Genomic DNA, 20550 nt, shown 5'->3' on the forward strand with positions numbered 1-20550 from the left:
GAGTTAATTCCATTGATCCGTAATTTTCCATCTCTAGTGGTGAGTGACAGTTCCTTTACGAGGTCAGCACTAATAAATGAAACCTGTGAGGCCGAGTCTAAGAGTGCCTTTGCGAAGACCCTCTTGCCGCTAGGAGCGACAAGATAGACCTGGAGTGTGCTTAATAACACCAAATGATTATCAAGCGAGGCTGCAGATAGAGCCATTGAATGTGGAGTCGAATTTTGAAGATTAACTTCCGTTTCAGGAGCTCTAACATGTGAGGGCCCCTGTTGTGAATTACCCTGTGTATGGGAGTTATTTGAGATAGCGGTTTTATTATGATTATTTGAGTTGTGTTGGCCAACAGCCGCGGAAGGGTTACTATGACCCGTTTTGTCGAAATGGAGCAACGTGTGATGACGAGATTTACAAACTATGCAAGAGAATTTGGATTTACACTGATCGAGCATGTGAGACCCAAGACAATTAATACAAAATTTATTTTGTTTGACAAAACTAAAACGTTCTTTAGAATTCAACTGCTTGAACTGAGGACAAGAGTAGATCGAGTGAGAGTCGTTGCAATAGGAACATTTCTTAGGACCTAAGCGAGGCGAAAGGTTACTGGTAGAAGTGTCTGAGGCTAGGTGTAAAGAGTGTCTGGAAGTAGTAGTCGATTTTGGTTTTGATTGAGATTGAATATTCTCAAGATGAACAACGCGTGTCTCGATTTCCCCTAGAAAATGGACAAAATCAGGGGTAGCTTGGCTACCACCGGATTGGAACTCAAGAGCCCTAATGGTAGGTGCGTCGAGTTTCTGAGTAGCGATATGTATGAGAAGTAAATGCAAGAGATCTGAAGGGGGCCTATTCAAGTTCAATAGGGCCTTGAAATTATTTGACATGACCGTATGAAAATTTCTTAATTGTGAGTGATTTGCGTTTCCAGAAATAGGAGGCGCATCAAGAATTTGAGAGATGAGAGTTTTGATAAGCGATTTAGAGTTGGCGTACCTTTGTGTCAGGTTATCCCGGGCTATTTTGTAATTGTCACCTGTGAGTGGGATATGCTCGAGAAGCGTCAAAGGCTCGGAAGTTAGAAAACTTTTGAGGTAAATGAGTTTTTCCAGATCACTTAATGTAGTATCAGATCCTATTATTGTATCAAAGGTCTCAATGAATGAATTGTATTCAGTAACTAAGCCACTAAATGGTTTTAACTGAATACGAGGGAGGTTTACTGTTCGTTGCCTAGCCATAGACTGTGAGGTTAGAGAAGAATTAGGGTCAAATTGGAGGGAGGGGGTAGCAGTCACATTAGAACTTTCAATGACCTCTAACCTTTCTTCCAATAGAGAAATTGTATCCAAATATTTATCAAAAACCACAGAGGAATCAGTAGAGGGGGTAGGTTCCTCGGGGATCGTCTCCAGCACATTTTGAGCATCGCGGAAAAGTCCGTAAGAATGTTTGAGTTGTGAAATTATTTCACGAATTTTATATTTGTTTAGAGAATTAAGAGTTGTGGGAACCGAATCAGCCAACTTGGTTATATCAAGTTTTGCGGTGAGCCTCTGTCGGTTATATTTTGATCGGTCAGCCATGTTGCGAGAATGTGAGATTAGATAGATTATTTGCAAATGTCTAAACCTATAAATCGATGCGAAAATGAGAGAATATGTACAATATATTATATATTACACGTTTAATAGTGTGAGATTGGCTTAATAGTATCACCCTGTATGAGCGCAGATTAGTATATGAAATGCAAAACTATAAAATTTCAAAATATATGCAATTTTCCAAAATGGGTATTTTTCAGCAAGTGTGAGACACCCTTAACAAGTATTTAAATTAATTAAATTGAAGGAAAAAACAATTATTTATTTTCTATAGTTTTCTAGAAGTGTAAAATGAGCTTAAGCGAAGCTAAATGTAGCAAAAACTTACAATTTATGCAAGAAAACAAAATTATTTTTAATAATTTTTGTAACCTGTGAACCAGGCTTAATCGGATTCAAAATTATAAATTTAATTTAAATCAAAAGGTTGAACAAACAATGTTAAAATTATAACACCCGTACTATCAGCCAAGAAATGAGTACACTTTTTGTATACTATAAACAGAAAAATATATTTACGAAAATAAAATAATGTAATATATGCAAATATTTTTTCATACAAACAAAACGACTCCTTTATTTGAACAAAGCAAGTAGTTTCTGAAATTGCACGTGTAGACCGGGCTTAACAACCTACCAGCTATTGTAGAGACGTGCTGGGTTAAATACTGAGAATTTGAGTGCAGAAAGAGAGGAATATTTTATTTTTGTGCCGGGGCGGCGTGGCTTGGAAATTTCCAAATGCAACAGAAAGACACTATAAATGAAAAACCGTTATTCTCAGAATAGAGATTATCAAAATATGCAAATACGAAGGACCTTGAGGATTTAATTAATAAATAATTAATATGATACGGCTCGATGGAACAGAAATGTTTAGGCAATACGTAAAGTATCCTTAACAATAGTAACCTATACTTATTGTACGGTTATAGAGTATATTCCCATAGGTAAGCTGGTTAAGAGTAGATAACGATTTTTCATATGTAATTTAAAGTATTATCTGCATAAATGGCACAAAGAATATTTGCTACGAGAGGTATATGGTTCAAAATGCATACAGTATCACGACTAATAAGTTATGTTCACATACATGTAGAGTACTTACAGTTTTATTCCTTGATGACGTGTCACATCAGAGCTCTGATTGAATTCCATAATCCATTTGGTTCATTTGTAAGGCACTCACTAATACGCTAAATAAATCATCGTCGATAATACTGAGCAGATTGAATTATCTGAGCGGTATAAAACGATAGCAAAAAAAAGCCGGTAAAAATGCGGCCTTTTTACGAATAGCGGGAGCGTCGATAGATTAGAGATGATTCTCGTTAGGAAGCTTTTGACGATCTGCCCCGGCGAGGGGTTCAAATGCGAGTCTCAACAATAACCTGGAGTTTCCAGAAAGGTTACATAAATACTACTTGAATTTTAAGTAATCAGTAGTACAGGGGCGTAACTAATTATTTTAGTGAGCCGTGTATAATATATTTATTGTACAATTGGTATCCTTGAAAGTACCCCCTACCCCCTCCCCAAGGCAAGTGTCTAGATCTGCCACTGCACAAAAAACATAATGCACAAATATGTTTGTATTACTTAATAAATTAAGAACAAGTTTGTAGAAATTATTATCTTTTTACTATTTCTTTATATACCTCACTACTTTTCTCATACATTTCTTTTCTTTATTGCGTAGTTACATGGTGGTGGTATAAGTTTTAAACATTTTAGAAGATTAATTAGAACAAAATTAGTAGTATTTGAGTAGTTCACTAATTGGCAACAAGGAAAAAATATAAAATGTGTGTGTTAAAAGTGTTAAATATTTTTTGCTAATTTGTTTTATTTGTTTCTAACATTATACATTTTGTTTTCATACAGGAGGACGATGTAGAATATGAAGTGAGTCAATAATCAGGTTTTTTTTTGTTGAAAGAAACCTTAGGTGTTGTAAATAACACTCACTATCAATGTTGTCCCTTACAAAAGGTCCGAAAAGTGACGTAGATGAAATTGTGTAAGAGTAGGAAGGGGAAATATATACAAAATACATTCTGTGTAAAATGTTGTAGTAAGAAATAATCCCAGGACTATTTTTTGCGCTGTGTTCATCTGTCTCAAATAAATGGAGAACACGTTATTGGCTATAAATAAGGGAAGATAAATTGGTCTTTGACCCGAAAAGTTTTTCCAATAGAAATGAAAAATAGTAAAAAAAAATAAACGACCAATTATCTAGAGTTTCATAACTGGAACAGTGATGTTCAGAACAGAAAAAACTATCAAAAACATACGAAATTATACCTCCATAATATGGAGGTCTTGGTCATCATTTTCCCCTGTTCCATGATACCTATGAGTTTGTCGTGGGTGACTCTGTCAAAGGCCTTCTAAGTTGATAAAACACACACATACCGGCTGCTCTATATCCCTACATCTGAACCATAACCTGCAAATTGAATATCCCGTCTCTGGTTCCAACATTGTTTCTGAAACCAAAGTGTGTTTTGCTTAGTTTTACTTTTCTATGGTTGTAAATTCTCGAGTGCAGTAAAGCCCGCACTTCACTCTCGCCGAAGTCGATCGAGGTTCAACAAGTACGAGAGTGTAAACGGGCCACCTTGTGTAACTTTGCCTAACTTCATTCTACTTCCATTCTCTGTCGGTCTGGTCAAAGGGATCTTTGTCGGTATGGCACCGCTCTTTATTGGCATCGCACTTCCTCGCGAAGTAGAACGAGTGTGTAGAGAGGGTACTTCGGACTTCGGTCAACTTTGGCGAAGTAACTTCGCCGAGAGTGTGGAGTCCGTTTAAGAACAATTTCAATACGTGGACGTGGCTCATCAGACTGATGATGCGATGATTTCTACATTGTGTAGCGTTTATTTTTTTAGGTATCATTACAAATGTTGACAGTAGCCACTCTGTTGGTACATGCTCTATTTCATATATTTTATTGAAGAGGTTTAATAGAGTTTAAATACCTAGGCATCACACTATCTAGCTACGGAAGGCTCGAAACAGAAGTGGAAGATCAAGTGAATAGAGCAAACAGAGCCGCAGGTTGCCTGAATGACACATTATGGAGAAATAAAAATATCGGAACAGACATGAAAGGCAGAATTTACAAAACAGTCATCAGACCAATAATGACATACGCGGCAGAAACACGACTCCCGACACAGAGAGGATAAAAAGATTGCTCGAAACAGCGGAGGTGAAAACCCTTCGAAAAATCGATGGTAAGACTCTATGGGACAGAGCTAGAAGTACAGATATACGACGGAGATGCAAGGTGGATAACATTAATAACTGGTTAAGAAACAGAAGAGTAGAATGGAATGACCACATAAGCCGAACGACAACAAATAGAGTAGTCAGGATAGTGAGAGACGGTTCCCCAATAGGAAGACGATCAGTGAGAAGACCACGAAAAGGATGAAACGACAACTTACTAGTAGCCCGATCAGGGAACGCAAAATTTTACGAAAACCTCCAAAAAAATAAAGGAAGGATGAAAATTGGGAATAGGTAGTTGAAATTGTCTATTATTATATAAGAAAAAGTTTACAATTCTACATCCCCTCCATTTTACAAAAATTGGAAAATACGGGGTGAAAAATTTTTTCTCGGTGGTGAAAAAATATACCTTCAAAATAAGTCAGGAATTGGATAAAATGACTAATTCTAAGTAACTTTTGTTCTATAGAGTTTTTTTACTAAGTCAATACTTTTCGAGTTATTTGCGAGTGAATGTGTTCATTTTTAACCAAAAAAAAAATGTTTTTGGACGGTTTTTCGTAGATAACTCAACAAGTAGGTATTTTAGCGAAAAAAATATTCTTAGTAAAAATATAGCTTATAAAAAATTTAAAGAAATGGTGTATGCGTGAGGTCTACAGACCCAGTAGAAGCAGAGTTGCAGCTAATGAAGTAGGTTCTTCTTCGTCAAATTCCAAATCGAATATTTCAATGTGAAATAACCAAAAAACGGAGCACTTTTCGTGGAAAATTCATTACAACTTTTTTAAAGTGTTTCAAAAAAGGTTTATTTTTGTTTTTTAAAAAAACTTCTAACATTAAAAGTAAGTGAGTTACGCTCAAAATATTGTTGGTCCCTTTTATTTTTTGGTAAAAAGATGGCGACAATCACCCCTTAATTAGCTTCTCAAATAAAATTAATCGTTACCGCTTTACAAGTTACTTTACTTATGTATTGTTTATATTATCTATAAGTTTCATTGGTTCAAAGTGCTTAGTTTTGAAAAAAATTCGGTTCAAAATAAAACATTTTTTATTTTGAAAAAAATCGTAATTGTTTATGGAATTAACTTAAAAAAAATTAAGAATACCAAAAATCTCAAAGAGTAATAAAATGTACGTTTTGCTTTGCTGAATATTTTTGATTTTTTGTTTTCTTGTTAGACAAAAATTGGTTATGCTATGGCTGTTCAAAATTTGCCAAAACTCGTTATTAGTTACTCGTTCAAGCCGTTTTAACTACAGCTTTTTCAAAACGAAGCACTTTGAACCCATGAAACTTACAGATCATATAAATAATTCATAGACAAAGTAACTTGTGAAGTGGTAATGTTAAAATTTATATGTGATGCTAATTAGTGGGCGATTCTCGCGATTTTTTAACAAAAAATAAAAGGGACCAACAATATTTTGAGCGTATTTCACTTATTTTTAATATTACTTTTTTTATTACTAATTTTTTTAAAAAACAAAAATAAATCTTTTTTTAAACATTTTAAAAAAGTTAAAATGAATTTTCCGCTAAAAGTGCTCAGTTTTTGGGTTATTTCACATTGAAATATTCGATTTGGAGTTTGACGAAGAAGAACCTACTTTTCATTAGCTGCAACTCTGCTTCTACTGGGTCTACAGACCTAATGTATAGGTACACCATTTTTTTCAATTTTTTATGGGCTATATTTTTGCTAAGAATATTTTTTTCGCCAAAATACTTACTTTTTGAGTTATCTCCGAAAAATCGTCCAAAAACATGTTTTATTTTGTTAAACATGAACATATTCACTCGAAAATAACTCGAAAAGTATTGACTTAGTGAAAAAACTCTATAGAAGAAAAGTTGTTTAGAATTAGTCATTTTATCCAATCCCGGTCTTATTTTGAATGTATTTTTTTCATCTTGGAGAGGGGGGTATTCCCCTCCATTTTTGTAAAATGGAGGGGATGTAGAATTGTAAACTTTTTCTTATATAATAGACAATTTCAACTACCTATTCCCAAATTTTCATCCTTCCTTTATTTTTTTGGGGTCAGATTGTTCTTTGATCAGGCTATAGAGGCACATTGAAAAAACAGACAGACTATACAAAAAGAAGAAGAAAAAGAAGAAGGTTTAATAGATAACATTTACTTTTATCGTCGAGTAGTTTGATTATTTCGCTGGGAATTTCATCTGATGCACAGACTTCATAACGAGAGACTTGTAAGACGGGTATGGGAGGAGATTCCTACAGGCAAAAGACCACTCGGATGTCCCAGAATGCGATGGAGAGATAACATCCAAGCAGATCCCCGGAAAATGAACATTCCATTTGACCCTAGGTTGATGGAAGACCGATCAAATTGGAAAAAAGTTGTACAGTCAACCAGGACAGGACCCACCCAGAGTTGTACCCACCGCTACATAATGATGATGATGAATTTCATCTGGTCTGGTTGCTTTTCTATTCTTTGATAGTTTTACGGCTCCTCCCATTTCAACGAAGACATTTTGCTGTTGTTCAATTTTTCTTTTGCATGCCGGATTTCCAGTCTGATTACTTTATTGATTTTGTTGTATTATTCCGTGTTTTTATTTTTCTATTTTCGTCTATTGCCCATGTTTCAAGATTTCATCAGTCATGCATTGTTGTTTTTGCGTTTATTAATAGTTTTATACCTTTTGGGATTTTCTTGCATGATGGTTTTGATCTGATTCCAGTGTTATTTGACGTTATGTGTTTCTTTCGATTTTTCGAACTTCTTTTCCATATCGTCTAGAATTTCTTGGCTATTATTTTGAGTACAATCAATATTTATCCGGTTAGCTAGTTGTTGGCGTTGGCGTTTTAATTTTTTTAAGCTTGAGTTTTACGTCAGTGATCAATAAGCTATGATATGAGGAGACCTCTGCTTCAGTGTTTCAGTTAATTTGATCCAATTTTGGCATCTTCCAGTAATTGTTATACAGGGTGTCTGCGTAACTTGGAACCATATGGGAAACTTTTTTAATATCAATTTTACGAAAAAAGTTATTCTTTATAAAGTGCTCTGCATAGTCTAAAACCTAAGATGCACTCATCAGATATCAAATTTTATCCAAAAATATGAATTTCGCTCAAGAGTAATGTGCCTTTATATTTCACAATATCAAAAATTGTTATTAAGAAAAGTTGTTTGTAATTAAAAATTATGTTATAATATGCATTTACACTCTTTTAATTGAAAAATAAATTTTTGAAAATTTTCATCAAATTAGGGATACCCAACATCATTTTTATTTTATGATAACTCCGTAATTATTAATTTTGCGAAAAAAAGTTATTCTTTATAAAAATTTCTGAATAGTCAAAAAACTAAGATGCAATCATAAGATATCAATTTTTTTAAATTTTATACGAGGTATGTCAAAAAATATTAATTTCGCTCAAGAGTAAAATACCTTTATAGTTCACAATATTTCAACTAGAAGAATGCAATTGCATATTGAAACATAGTTTTTAATTCTGAACAACTTTTTATAATAACAAATTTTAATATTGTGAAAAATAAAGGTACTTTACTCTTCAGCGAAATTCATATTTTTTGACATACCTCGTATAAAATTGACAAAATTTAATATACTATAAATCTATCTTAGTTGTTAGACTATGCAGAACGTTTTATGAAGAATACATTTTTTTCGTAAAATCAATAATAACGGAGCTATCATAAATACAGTGATGTTGAGGGTCCGCGATTTGAGGAAAATTTTCAAAAAAAAATTTTCACTTAGAGAAGTGTAAATGCAGATTATAACATAATTTTTAATTACAAACAACTTTTCTCAATGACAATTTTCGATATTTTTAAATATAAAGGCACTTTACTCTTGGGCGAAATTCATATTTTTTGACATACCTCGTATACTGTTAATAAAATTTGATATCTGATGATTGCGTTTTAGGTTTTAGGCTATGCAGAGCATTTTATAAAGAATAACTTTTTTTCGTAAAATTGATATTAAAAAAGTTTCCCATATGGTTCCAAGTTACGCAGACACCCTGTATAATCGATTTCATTTCTTATGATTTTATCTTTATTGTCTGTTAGTAGATATAATAATTTCTGCTTATAATTTCCAAGTGAATAAACGACTTTGGTAGTTCGAGAATATGTACCATGAAAATTTTCCAAGCTGCAGAAATAACCAAAAACCAGGTAAAAAGTCTTCACATTGGAAATAATATAGATTGTAGGTCAATTAAAGTCAAGAATGAATAGGGGTTGATGTGGTGAGAGAAAAAACATAGGTACTTGGTATAGGACATTTTGCCAACTTATTTTTTGGTATGATAAGAAATTAACGACGACTCTAATAAAAAAGTCATTAACGTTTTTTGTCGGTAATATTAAATCCAATTTATTTCAATTGGTTTTTCCCTAGAGCTTTTTTTTGTAGGTTCGGTTGATTTTTATATCTCTTTTTGGGAGTGAACTGCTGGCGTAAAAACAAGATTTTACGACTTTCATATAAATAATCTACGTACTTTTCTGACCCTAATGTACTCTGTGTCACTGTTGACTAATTTCTCAATCCAATATTTCTCTTCGTTTGCTTAAAAGTTTGCAAAAACTATGTAATTGCAATTTTTAAGACGAAGAGAATGTTATATGTGTTCTAATACATTAATAATTTCCAAAACCTCCAATTTAACAAATTCCTAGAATAGATGTAAATAAATATGTATAATAACATAAACACTAATAATGTATATAGTTGTAGACTTATAATACAGTGAAGGTCTTCTTAAAAATTGCAGAATAACTTGTGGCAGCAAACGTTAAATCAATTGCGGTAGCTATTTAATTCTTCTTAATCTTTTTCTTACGGTAATAGCCTTTTTCTGACTTCAAGAAAACACCAAATAACAATAGGTATTAAATTAATTATCCAAAAAATCTTCAAATTTGGATCTCTAACAATTTTTGTAATGTAACTTTTTGGTGGCTTTTGGCATATTTCACTACGACTTTTTCAACTCTAACTTTCTCGCTCCGAAAAGGAGGAGGGAGACATTTGGAGTTTCTAGAACTCTTCTCGAGATTCATAACCCATTGGGAAGGTCCATAAAGCCCGTTTATCTGAAGGTTTGCTACTCCAAATTGTCCATAAATGTGTCCTGACCCTATGGCTACTTATCGGTTACTTATCCTCATTATGTTAAGGAGACTTTATTACTCAATACGTTCCAAATCTTTTTATACGATGGTAATGCATGAGTGCAGCTGGGGTATATCTGCCCCCCCCCCTCCAAAGCCCTGATAGATGCCCTCTTCCAAGACCTTAGTGTTGGAATCACGCCACCTCGAACTTGTGTCATCCGCACAGTTACGTTTTAGGTAATACTCTCTAGGAAGGTCCTGCTTCCTATGTTTCTTCATAAGCCATCAGATGGATTTTTGGAATGCCTTAAGCATATTCACATCCATCTTGGCTTCTGGCAATCCTCTTAGTACTACCTCAACTCTAACAGAATCGGCAGCTTCGCTGAAATTGGCACCCTCGGTTCTTAGTCTTTTCCCTTTAAGTTGGCTTTCAGGTGATGTGTTTCCGTATGACCTTGGCATTTCTGACCTTTGGACTTGGACATTTCTGACCTTTGGAGTTTGTTTTTGTTTTGTCATGGCCTATAATGGCTTTGGCGATATCTCTTTTGCTCTTTCAGCAGCCTTAATGAAATTGGCCCGTTTGGCTTGTATGTAATCTTGGTCTTTTATCACCAGCTTACTATTTTCTTTTAGAAATGCCATATAGCTTTAATCTCTTCGTCTGTCATGAGATCAACGTCTTCCAACGTTGTTACTCTAGCAGACTGTGTGATTCCCCCTTTGGGAGGATTTTTTCGAAATTTCAGTATTCGGGTTTTTTCTAGCCCTGCCTTCCCTGCCTTCGGCTTTAGGAACCGTAGTTTTGGCTTCAGAGTTCCCTGGTTTTTCGGCCTCGGGAACCGTTTGTCCTGTTAGTTATTTCTCAGTGGTCTTGGAGAGGTTTAAAGAGCTGCAAGAGGTCTTAAGACTCTCCGTGCAAAACTCGTTTCCTGGAATTAATTCTTCCCCTCGCCCAGCTATACGCTGATTATAAAAGAATCACATCCCTCGGCCCCAAATATGACCCTGAAAGAACAACCTTCACTGTATGATGCATAAACACTACTGATTATAATTCAACTTGAGCAGTTGATACCTACAATTAGCAGTTGTTATATATTCCTGTATAATTGCCCATTTGTCTTGTGCATTATATGTAGTATTAACAAGATTGAAACTGCGGTTACACTGCGCACACGATTGAGTGAAATAGTTATTGCGTATCATTTTTATCAAATATTTGCCTTTTGTCAGAAAAAGTCTGTGAGAAAAATGTCAATCGTTTATCTCTGTCCTTTTACGGGGATGGGTACGTTACGTAGTTTCTGCTCCAATGCTATTCAAATGGGATTCATTTTTTTCGAATCCTGAGAAAACTAATAAGTATTTCTGAAAAATTTAAACGCAGAATGAAAGATTACGTTATTAGCGAGGGCCGAAAGTCCCTGAGAACTTCTATAATGTTTATTTTAATAAGTTACAGGGGTGAAATACTAAGAGAAAATTTAGTATGATTTTTAATTTCAAATATCTCATTCAAAATAAACCTTTTATTTATTCTAAGGGACTTTCGACCCTTGGTAATAATTTAGTCTTTCATTCTGCGTTTAAATTTTTTTAAAATTATTATTGGCTTTTTTCAGGATTCGAAAAAAATGAACACAATGTCGGTGGTAATATTTTCCAAATCTATCTTTGTCATACAACGCACTCAGTCGAGTAGAATATTGTCAGCATATTGTCAGTCAGACAGTGACAATTTTAAATATTTGACATGGCATCGGGAATATTTTGAGTTGTTGATTAAATAATATTGATAGTGTATTTGAGAAATAAATAATTTAAGACGTGAACTTAATAAAAAGTTATTTATTGTTTATTATTCATGGATAATCCAAGCAGAGAATACACCAGGATATATTCAGTGATCCAAGTATTTTGTTGTTAAAGATGTTCAAAATTGTAAGCGTTTCATAGTAACAATATATTATTAAAAAATCACTTTATCACTTTTCCTCTTTTCTCGATTGATTATTAGTTTTTGTTGTACAGTAGATAAATTATTAGAATTACTGAATACATAGTTAGTGAAAAAATTATCATATTAATTAACTGAATTAATAATTAGGGCAATTAATTATACAAGTAACAGTTATCCAAGAACATTCAAAAGCCATCTTTAAAGTTAATGATGACATTGTCAAGTAAAGTTTACATATCCAGACCACTGAGCGTTTCATAGTAACAATATATTATTAAAAAATCACTTTATCACTTTTCCTCTTTTCTCGATTGATTATTAGTTTTTGTTGTACAGTAGATAAATTATTAGAATTACTGAATACATAGTTAGTGAAAAAATTATCATATTAATTAACTGAATTAATAATTAGGGCAATTAATTATACAAGTAACAGTTATCCAAGAACATTCAAAAGCCATCTTTAAAGTTAATGATGACATTGTCAAGTAAAGTTTACATATCCATACCAGTGAGAATTTTACTACACGTAATTTGCCGTGTAAAGACAGAAAAAGTAGGGATATATACAGTAGGGCTTAATGAGTCTTACAGTTAATAATTATAATAATGTATCAGTGAAATATTTTGTTCTAACCTAAACCACTGCACTTAGAGTGCCAAAGTATAACTTTTTTATCCAAATTATACGCAAATAACTATAGAAATCACCAAATCGACAAATTAATGCTGTAATGAACTCATTCATTGTAATGAATTCATATCCCTTGGAAATTAATTCCATCAAGCCGTGATTACACGGAACGGTCTCAAACGTTTATTTACCGTATCGTCAGCGTCAGTGTGATCGCAGCCTAAGTTTCAAAATAATCCGTTTGAATCGTGCATGTAAAATGCAACTCTAACCTAACAACCTAACCTAACCTAACAATTTTGGTGATGGTTTTGTTTAACAGGTGACAGTATTTTTATAACATACTAAACGTTTCATTCCTCTCGATTTTAATAAAATAATTCATAAATTTTAAGCTGTAATATATTTCTTATTTATCATGATTTTGTTTTTTAATCTGAACACAAATTTATATACTAATCAGTTTAAGGATAAGTTTTCTAATTCGTTTTTTGTTTTTTAGGGGGATCCAGATGATGATAACATCGTAAGTATTTTTTTTCTACCCTCATACTTTAATATGTCAGTTATTATTTCACTACCTGTATCATAATGAGCTTCATTATGATACAGATTTTCATTACGATACAGGTTTTCATTCATCTCATCACACACCACACAATTTGTTTGTGTTACAAAGTGAATAAACTTGAATATATTTGTTTGTTGTAAATGATCATAGAAAAAATTATGTATACAACTTGCATATAATTGTCATTATGATGCTCGAATGCTATACAACACTCGCCACTTTGGGCTCTTGTCGCATCCGTCACACACGCTTCATAATGACCATCATTACACACTCTTTGCATAATATACTATTTTAGCTAATGATAATCTAATAACCTCTAAACTGTGATCTATATTTATACTATTGTCTGAAGATATTAATTTTTTTTTACTTTTGTTTCAGATTGACAATGGAAATGGGTAAGCTTCTTGTTTAATCTACGCATTTAATAAGTTCAGTAAAAAACTAGAACTCATAGTTCAGCATTTGAACAAAAAATTAAGTAACTATTTGTTTGACAGAGAAAAAGCTTATTTTATTTAAACGCTGTATTTATATCAAAAATGAATAACCATTTTAAATTTCGTTGCAAAACGAAAATACAGCCGCATCATATTCTAGTCCAATCAGAGAGTGCAGCAAGCACCTCTACCGGTTTCGAAACTTATTAGTCTCTCATCAGGAGGCACATATGCTGCTCTCTCTGATCCAACCAAAACAAACCCATCGTGCAGTCCCGGATTGCAACGAACGAAGTGGCATAGATGCCCTAGCGGCAACTGCTAGCAAAAGACTAAGTTTTCAATCTAATGGCATGTAAAACAGCATAATGCTATTCTACACCCCACCAGACCGAAAACAATAGGAACCTTCTCTGGTTACACCTCCGAGGCTTCTACAATTTGCAAGCCATAACGGATGCTGAGACTAAGGAAGATGATGGAATTTTATAATTTATAATTCACGTCCCATCTGCTCAGCGCGGTAAAGCTTCAACGAGAATGGTGTATGCTGTATTTAAACTTCGAAAAAAAGTTCAAAATCTATCTAAAAAATTGGCTACTGGTCCAAATTACGTTACAGTCTACAGTCGATTCTTTTTTTCTTCGGTGCAGTCCCAAGATCTTCATTTTTATGAATCTCTGCTAATAGCTTTTTGAAGTTATCCCTTTTGTACACGTATTATGAAGAAACATAATTTTCTTAATGCCTATGTAATAGTAATTTTTTTTACTTTCCTTATAATACGAGTAAATCTATTATAACAATTGATCTACATTACATACTTTTGCTTTTGTAAACTATTTAAATAAAAACACCAATTTATTGCAATGTTTTAGACCCGATGATGACGAGGATCACAACCCAGAAGGCATTTCCGGTGATTTCGGTTCTGGAGAAGAAGAACCCAATGTTCCCACCACACCAAGATTTGACTACGGACATCCAAGTAAGTCGTTAATCTTTGTTGTTGTTTCAACCTTACAGACAAAATAGAGTTTCGTAAAGTACTGAGAAGAAGAGTTCGATAAAGTGATAAAATTGAAAAAGGAAATGACAATTGACAGCTGTCAGTGGCAACTCAGCACCAAGTCTGCAGTGAGTGAACTTTACACCGGTAGGGGCATCGAGTTTACACGTGGAGAAAGATACAACTTGCTCCAACTCATCCAGAAAGATCCAGGAAAAGAAGCATAGGGAGACGTAGAATATCATGGCTGCGCAATCTGAGAGAACGGTACGGATGTACACCTGGTTCCAAAAAAAACTGATACGACTCTTGACGCGTATTTTGTAGAAAATTGAGCAGTGTATTTTGAAGGATAAATACCTAATATTTACATACTGTCAATGTCACTGCCAAATCTTAAAATTTGTCAGATAGCTTATTCTGTTCCACGGTTATTAGACTTTATTATTAATCTTTATTATTAATACTTTCTCCGCAACTGAGGGTATCTTATCAACTGTATTGTTTTTAAACAATAGATGATAAAATAAAAATATTGACAGTTCAAAAATGTGAACATTATTGCATTGTGTGTGGCCTAAGTTTGGGCTAAAAACTGAAATGTATTACATTTTTACAAAATTTTGGAATATGTTTAATTACGTAGACCAATTTTAACAGTTGTTTTCAATACAGATTTGAATCATCTACAAATAGTTTCTATGGGCCATTCCACGAACATACGCCTGTTTTAGATTACTTCGACAACGAATATTTTACTGTGCAACATAAGAAGTACGAAAGTAAATGGCGCTAATAATTATTCCAATAAACAACAATGTAATTTGCAATTTAATTTCGTTCTTCTTAATTTTCACAGTAAAATATTCGTTGTCGAAGTAATCCAAAACAGGCGTATGTTCGTGGAATAGGGTATAATGTCTTTTGATGTCAAATAATTATAGGTCTGGATCCCGCGTATGAAAAAAAAGTTGATTAATAGCAAGCTGAAAATTTGTTAATAGCTTAAGGGTGTCTAGTCGGATAAACTTTGATATATGGGAACACTGGAACAGGGGCAGTTTTAATTGTGGAACAGGTTAAAAATTTGGAACGGTCAGACCACGGAAACGGCACATTTAATTTGTCCGACAGAATAGACTTAAACTCTCCGAACAGAGATTAAACTCTCATGCAAAAATCAGACTGCTATTTATCACCTGTCATAATTCCTGTCATTTGACATATTCTACATGTTCCACTCATTAAAACGCCCATTTGGTGATAAATAGCAGTCTGATTTTTGCATGAGAGTTTAATCTCTGTTCGGAGAGTTTAAGTCTGTTCTGTCGGACAAAATACGTGTGCCGTTTTCGTGGTCTGACCGTTCCAAATTTTTAACCTGTTCCATAATTAAAACTTCCCCTATTCCAGTGTTCCCCTATATCAAAGTTTGTCCGACTAGATACCCTTAAGCTATTAACAAATTTTCAGCTTGCTATTAATCAACTTTTTTTTTCATACGCGGGATCCAGACCTATTAGGGAAGCTGGAATTCAACAGTTTAGAATTTTACATTGAGTTAATGCAAAATTGTGACGGATGTTAAAATTCTCAATGTATTTTAATTGTATTCATTTTTTTTCGAATCCTGAGAAAGTTAATAAATATTTTTGAAAATTTTAAACTCAGAATGAAAGACTACATTATTACCGAGGGCTGAAAGTCCCTGAAAACTTCTATAATATTTATTTTAATAAGTTACAGGGCTGAAAATAAAAAAAAGTGTGATACTTAATTTCAAATATTTCATTCAATAGAAACTGCTTGTTTATTCTAAGGGGCTTTCCGCCCTCGGTAATAATGTAATCTTTCATCCTGCGTTTAAATTTTTCTAAAATACTTATTAGTTTTTTCATGAATCAGTTGTTTGTTTATTTTATTATTTGTCTGTCATAATAAATATAATGTCAGATCAATCAAATACACTGCTCAACATGATGAAATCTTACTAAGAGTCGTATCAGTTTTTTTAGGAACCGGCTGTACATCAAATGAAATTTTCAGAGCAGCCGTCTGTACGGTGCTAATAACTATGATGATTGCCGACCTCCGCCGCGGAGATGGCAGTTGAAGAAAAAGATGAAGATCGACTCAATATTGCAGAGGAGTTTTAGAGCCTCATTACTGGACTTTCCAGACTACAGGATTGTAATCTGTGCAGGCGAAATTAGGAAAACTAGAAACAAGAAGCTAAAAAGCCAGACGGATCAAAACCACACCGAAGCAAATAAATAAGGAATCTAAGGAAGAAACAAAAAGCGATATATTATTCATTTCTGTATACAGGGTGATTGATTAGTGGGGTAACTCAATAGATCCGCTATAGTAATAGATAGCAATAAAAGTTTATAACAAAAATTTTAGTGAGCTTCATTCACATTACAAAATTAGTTAGAATGTTACAGAGTGTTCGATAACACAGTGGCACACCAAATTTATGTTTTTTTAAATGGAACACCCCATATTTTATTTTATATTCGAAATCCTTTTAACTTCTCCATCACAATAATATAAAGGTTTCTTATGTTATAGAGGGTATTTATAAAGTTATAACCAATTTTAGTGACCCAGTTATAACCCAGTATACCAAAACTGCATCAAGGGTGAAAGTTGGAAGCAGGCTATCGAGAGGATTCCAAATTAGCAAATTGTTATGTTATACAGGGTATTTACAAAGTTATAACCAATTTTGTATGAAAATCGTAACAAGTTTAACTCCCTGTATAAATAAAAATAAGCACAACAGCAATGGTTTATTCATGCCATATTTTTTTATTTATTGTCAAAATTTTCAAGAATTATTGACTTTGCTAATTTTCTTTATATCAAATTCAGGGTGAGTCAAAACGCAAGTACATTATTTTCTCAGTAATGTTAAATGGAACCCCCTGTATTTTATATCATTATTGAAAAGTAACATTACCGTACTTTAATTTTTATATAACACTCCAACTTTATTAGTTTTCGAGATATTTTTATTTTTCAGAGCAAATTATTTTAGGTGTCTAAATTTATCTAACTTTCAAGTAAGCCATGACTGAATTAACAATTGATGATTACTGATTATCAATCCGGTAATCGATGTAACAATGCAGCAAATAAAGAAATAAAAATAATTTATTAGTAATACACTTTACAAAAAAACACAACCACAACATGTAACATTTTTGAAACAATTAAAAACTACTTTTTTATGTAAATGCAACAAATAAAGAAAGAAAATTAGTAATAAATTTTACAAAAAAAAAAACACACAAACACAAAATACAAAATTTTGTGAAGACAATTAAACACTACTTTTGTATGTAAATGTAACAATGTAATAGGTCTGGATCCCGCGTATGAAAAAAAAGTTGATTAATAGCAAGCTGAAAATTTGTTAACAGCTTAAGGGTGTCTAGTCGGATAAACTTTGATATATGGGAATACTAGAACAGGGGCAGTTTTAATTGTGGAACAGGTTAAAAATTTGGAACGGTCAGACCACGAAAACGGCACATTTATTTTGTCCGACAGAATAGACTTAAACTCTCCGATCAGAGATTAAACTCTCATGCAAAAATCAGACTGCTATTTATCACCAAATGGGCGTTTTAATGAGTGGAACATGTAGAATATTTCAAATGACAGGAATTATGACAGGTGATAAATAGCAGTCTGATTTTTGCATGAGAGTTTAATCTCTGTTCGGAGAGTTTAAGTCTATTCTGTCGGACAAAATAAATGTGCCGTTTTCGTGGTCTGACCGTTCCAAATTTTTAACCTGTTCCACAATTAAAACTGCCCCTGTTCCAGTGTTCCCATATATCAAAGTTTATCCGACTAGACACTCTTAAGCTATTAACAAATTTTTAGCTTGCTATTAATCAACTTTTTTTTCATACGCGGGATCCAGACCTATAACAAATAAAGAACGAAAAATAATTTATCAGTAATACATTTTGCAAAAAAAACATGTTTTAAAAAATTAGAAGCTACTTTTAATAAAATATTTTTAATATTTAATTACATAAGGTGTTCAAAATTATCTCCTAACACATTTATACACGCCTAAAAACGATCATTGAATGAGCTACTTACTCTACGAAGCATTTGTAAATTAACACATCGAAAAACACTTCGTATTCTATTTTTCATCTCTCCCTTGTTGTTGGAGGTATTTTGTAAACTTCATTATTAACGTAACCCCAAAAAAATCAGTCCAGTTTATTAAATTCTGGTGATTTGGGTGGCCGCGCTAATGTCCATTGAAAAATGAAAATATCTCGAAAACTAATAAATTTAGACATAGGGAATGTTATATAAAAATTAAAGTACGGTAATGGTACTTTTCAATAGTGATGTAAAATACAGGGTGTTTCATTTAAAATTACTGAGAAAATAATGTACTTGCGTTTTGACTCACACTGTATTTGATATAAAGAAAATTAGCAATATCAATCATTCTTGAAAATTTTGACAATACGTAAAAAAATATGGCATAAATAAACCATTGCTATTTTGCTTATTTTTATTTATACAGGGAGTTGAACTTGTTACGATTTTCATATAAAATTGGTTATATATATTGATGTGATCTTGATTATTGATATGAGATAATATTCTTATATGTCACTTAATTTAATCAATGTATTAATACTAATCTAATTAATTAACCAGATCACATATCAATATGTTTTCAATCTCAGGGCGAATTATAAATTAATTACTTACTTTCGTGGCTTCTAAATATTTCTTAATGGTTCCTAATCGGGATAGAAAAGAAAAGAGTAAAAAAAATACACATATGGGTTACAATTATAATCAAAATATTTTTTATTTTATTTAAAAGGCAATCAATGCTTAATATTTGCTATTTCTTATTATTCTTAAACATAACATTTACAAATGGGAATCTTATTTCCTTTTGGTTTTCAATTGAAAGTTTTTATTAACATTTAACTATTAGGAGTTATTAGGAACAACTCTATTTAAGTTTGATGAAGCTTTTCTGATATTATTGATTATGTTATTCAATTTTTTATGTGGAATTTAATACGAAAAACCCATACATTCATGTCCAAACAAATGAGACTGACCTTTTCCTGGTGAACTGAAAATGTCCTCACACAAGACCCGTTTCCTGCTATCCTTGGCTGCGATCAAACCTCGTCCTGGCTTCCAGTAATGTTCTCCTTTGAAAAACTAGCTCGTATAGCTCTCGTTCCTGCGTCTGTCGTGATGCTGTGTTCTACCTTTCTCGAAACTTCTATCAGCTACCGGGACACTCTTGGCTCAAGGAGGTTCTTTTACTCTCGACCTGGCCTACTTCTCGTTCCACGATAGATACTCCACACTCAAGGAACTACATCGGCTTTCTCACTCTCCGTACACTACCGTCTACTACTCGACTTCACTTCTCGACAGCTCAAAACATTCTCCTCTCTATTTGTCATTCATTCCCCTACTTTCTAAATATCCCTTCCAGATTCACAAATCAACCTTCCACCACCAACTCTCATTCGCAGTCTTCCTCAAAACCAATTTTTAATCTTTCTAAATATGCTTAATGGATTTCAAAGAAAATAGTTAATTCCCATTCTAAAATTACTTTCTACTATTTACAAATTTTAATGACCTATTCTCTATTTCCAATGAGTCTTATTTAGCATAGGCTAATGATCGAAACCTTCCGCGAAAAACGATAATGAACTATCATCTATTTCACTGAGTTTTATTTAGCATAGGCTAATGATCGACCTTCCGAGAAGAACGATAATGGTACGCGTCATTCACTTTGTTTATCTAAGCACATTGTTCCGAGTTTCGTACGCTTATTCTAATCACTTCTTAAAATTAAATATAACAATTTGTTGTATACAGGTTGTTCTAAATTTATATGCCCGAGGTTGAGAA

At 33.1% G+C, this 20550-nt stretch overlaps 1 protein-coding gene across 33 annotated transcripts in view; it reads left to right on the forward strand.

Moving 5' to 3' along the window:
* LOC114332075 (basement membrane-specific heparan sulfate proteoglycan core protein) overlaps positions 1–20550 on the forward strand; it is a 1202649-nt gene that overhangs the window by 584153 nt on the left and 597946 nt on the right. For 32 of the 33 annotated variants that reach the window (XM_028281834.2, XM_028281940.2, XM_050653272.1 and 29 more), the window contains 3 exons: positions 13092–13115; positions 13545–13561; positions 14483–14592. In XM_028281834.2, coding sequence (XP_028137635.2) covers positions 13092–13115; positions 13545–13561; positions 14483–14592 — 151 coding nt within the window. Of the gene's footprint in view, positions 1–3488; positions 3510–13091; positions 13116–13544; positions 13562–14482; positions 14593–20550 lie in introns of all 33 variants that reach the window. The other variant, XM_050653274.1, reaches the window with a different exon arrangement.

The sequence above is a fragment of the Diabrotica virgifera genome, chromosome 6 (assembly GCF_917563875.1).
Source record: "Diabrotica virgifera virgifera chromosome 6, PGI_DIABVI_V3a".
Taxonomy (NCBI): domain Eukaryota; kingdom Metazoa; phylum Arthropoda; class Insecta; order Coleoptera; family Chrysomelidae; genus Diabrotica; species Diabrotica virgifera.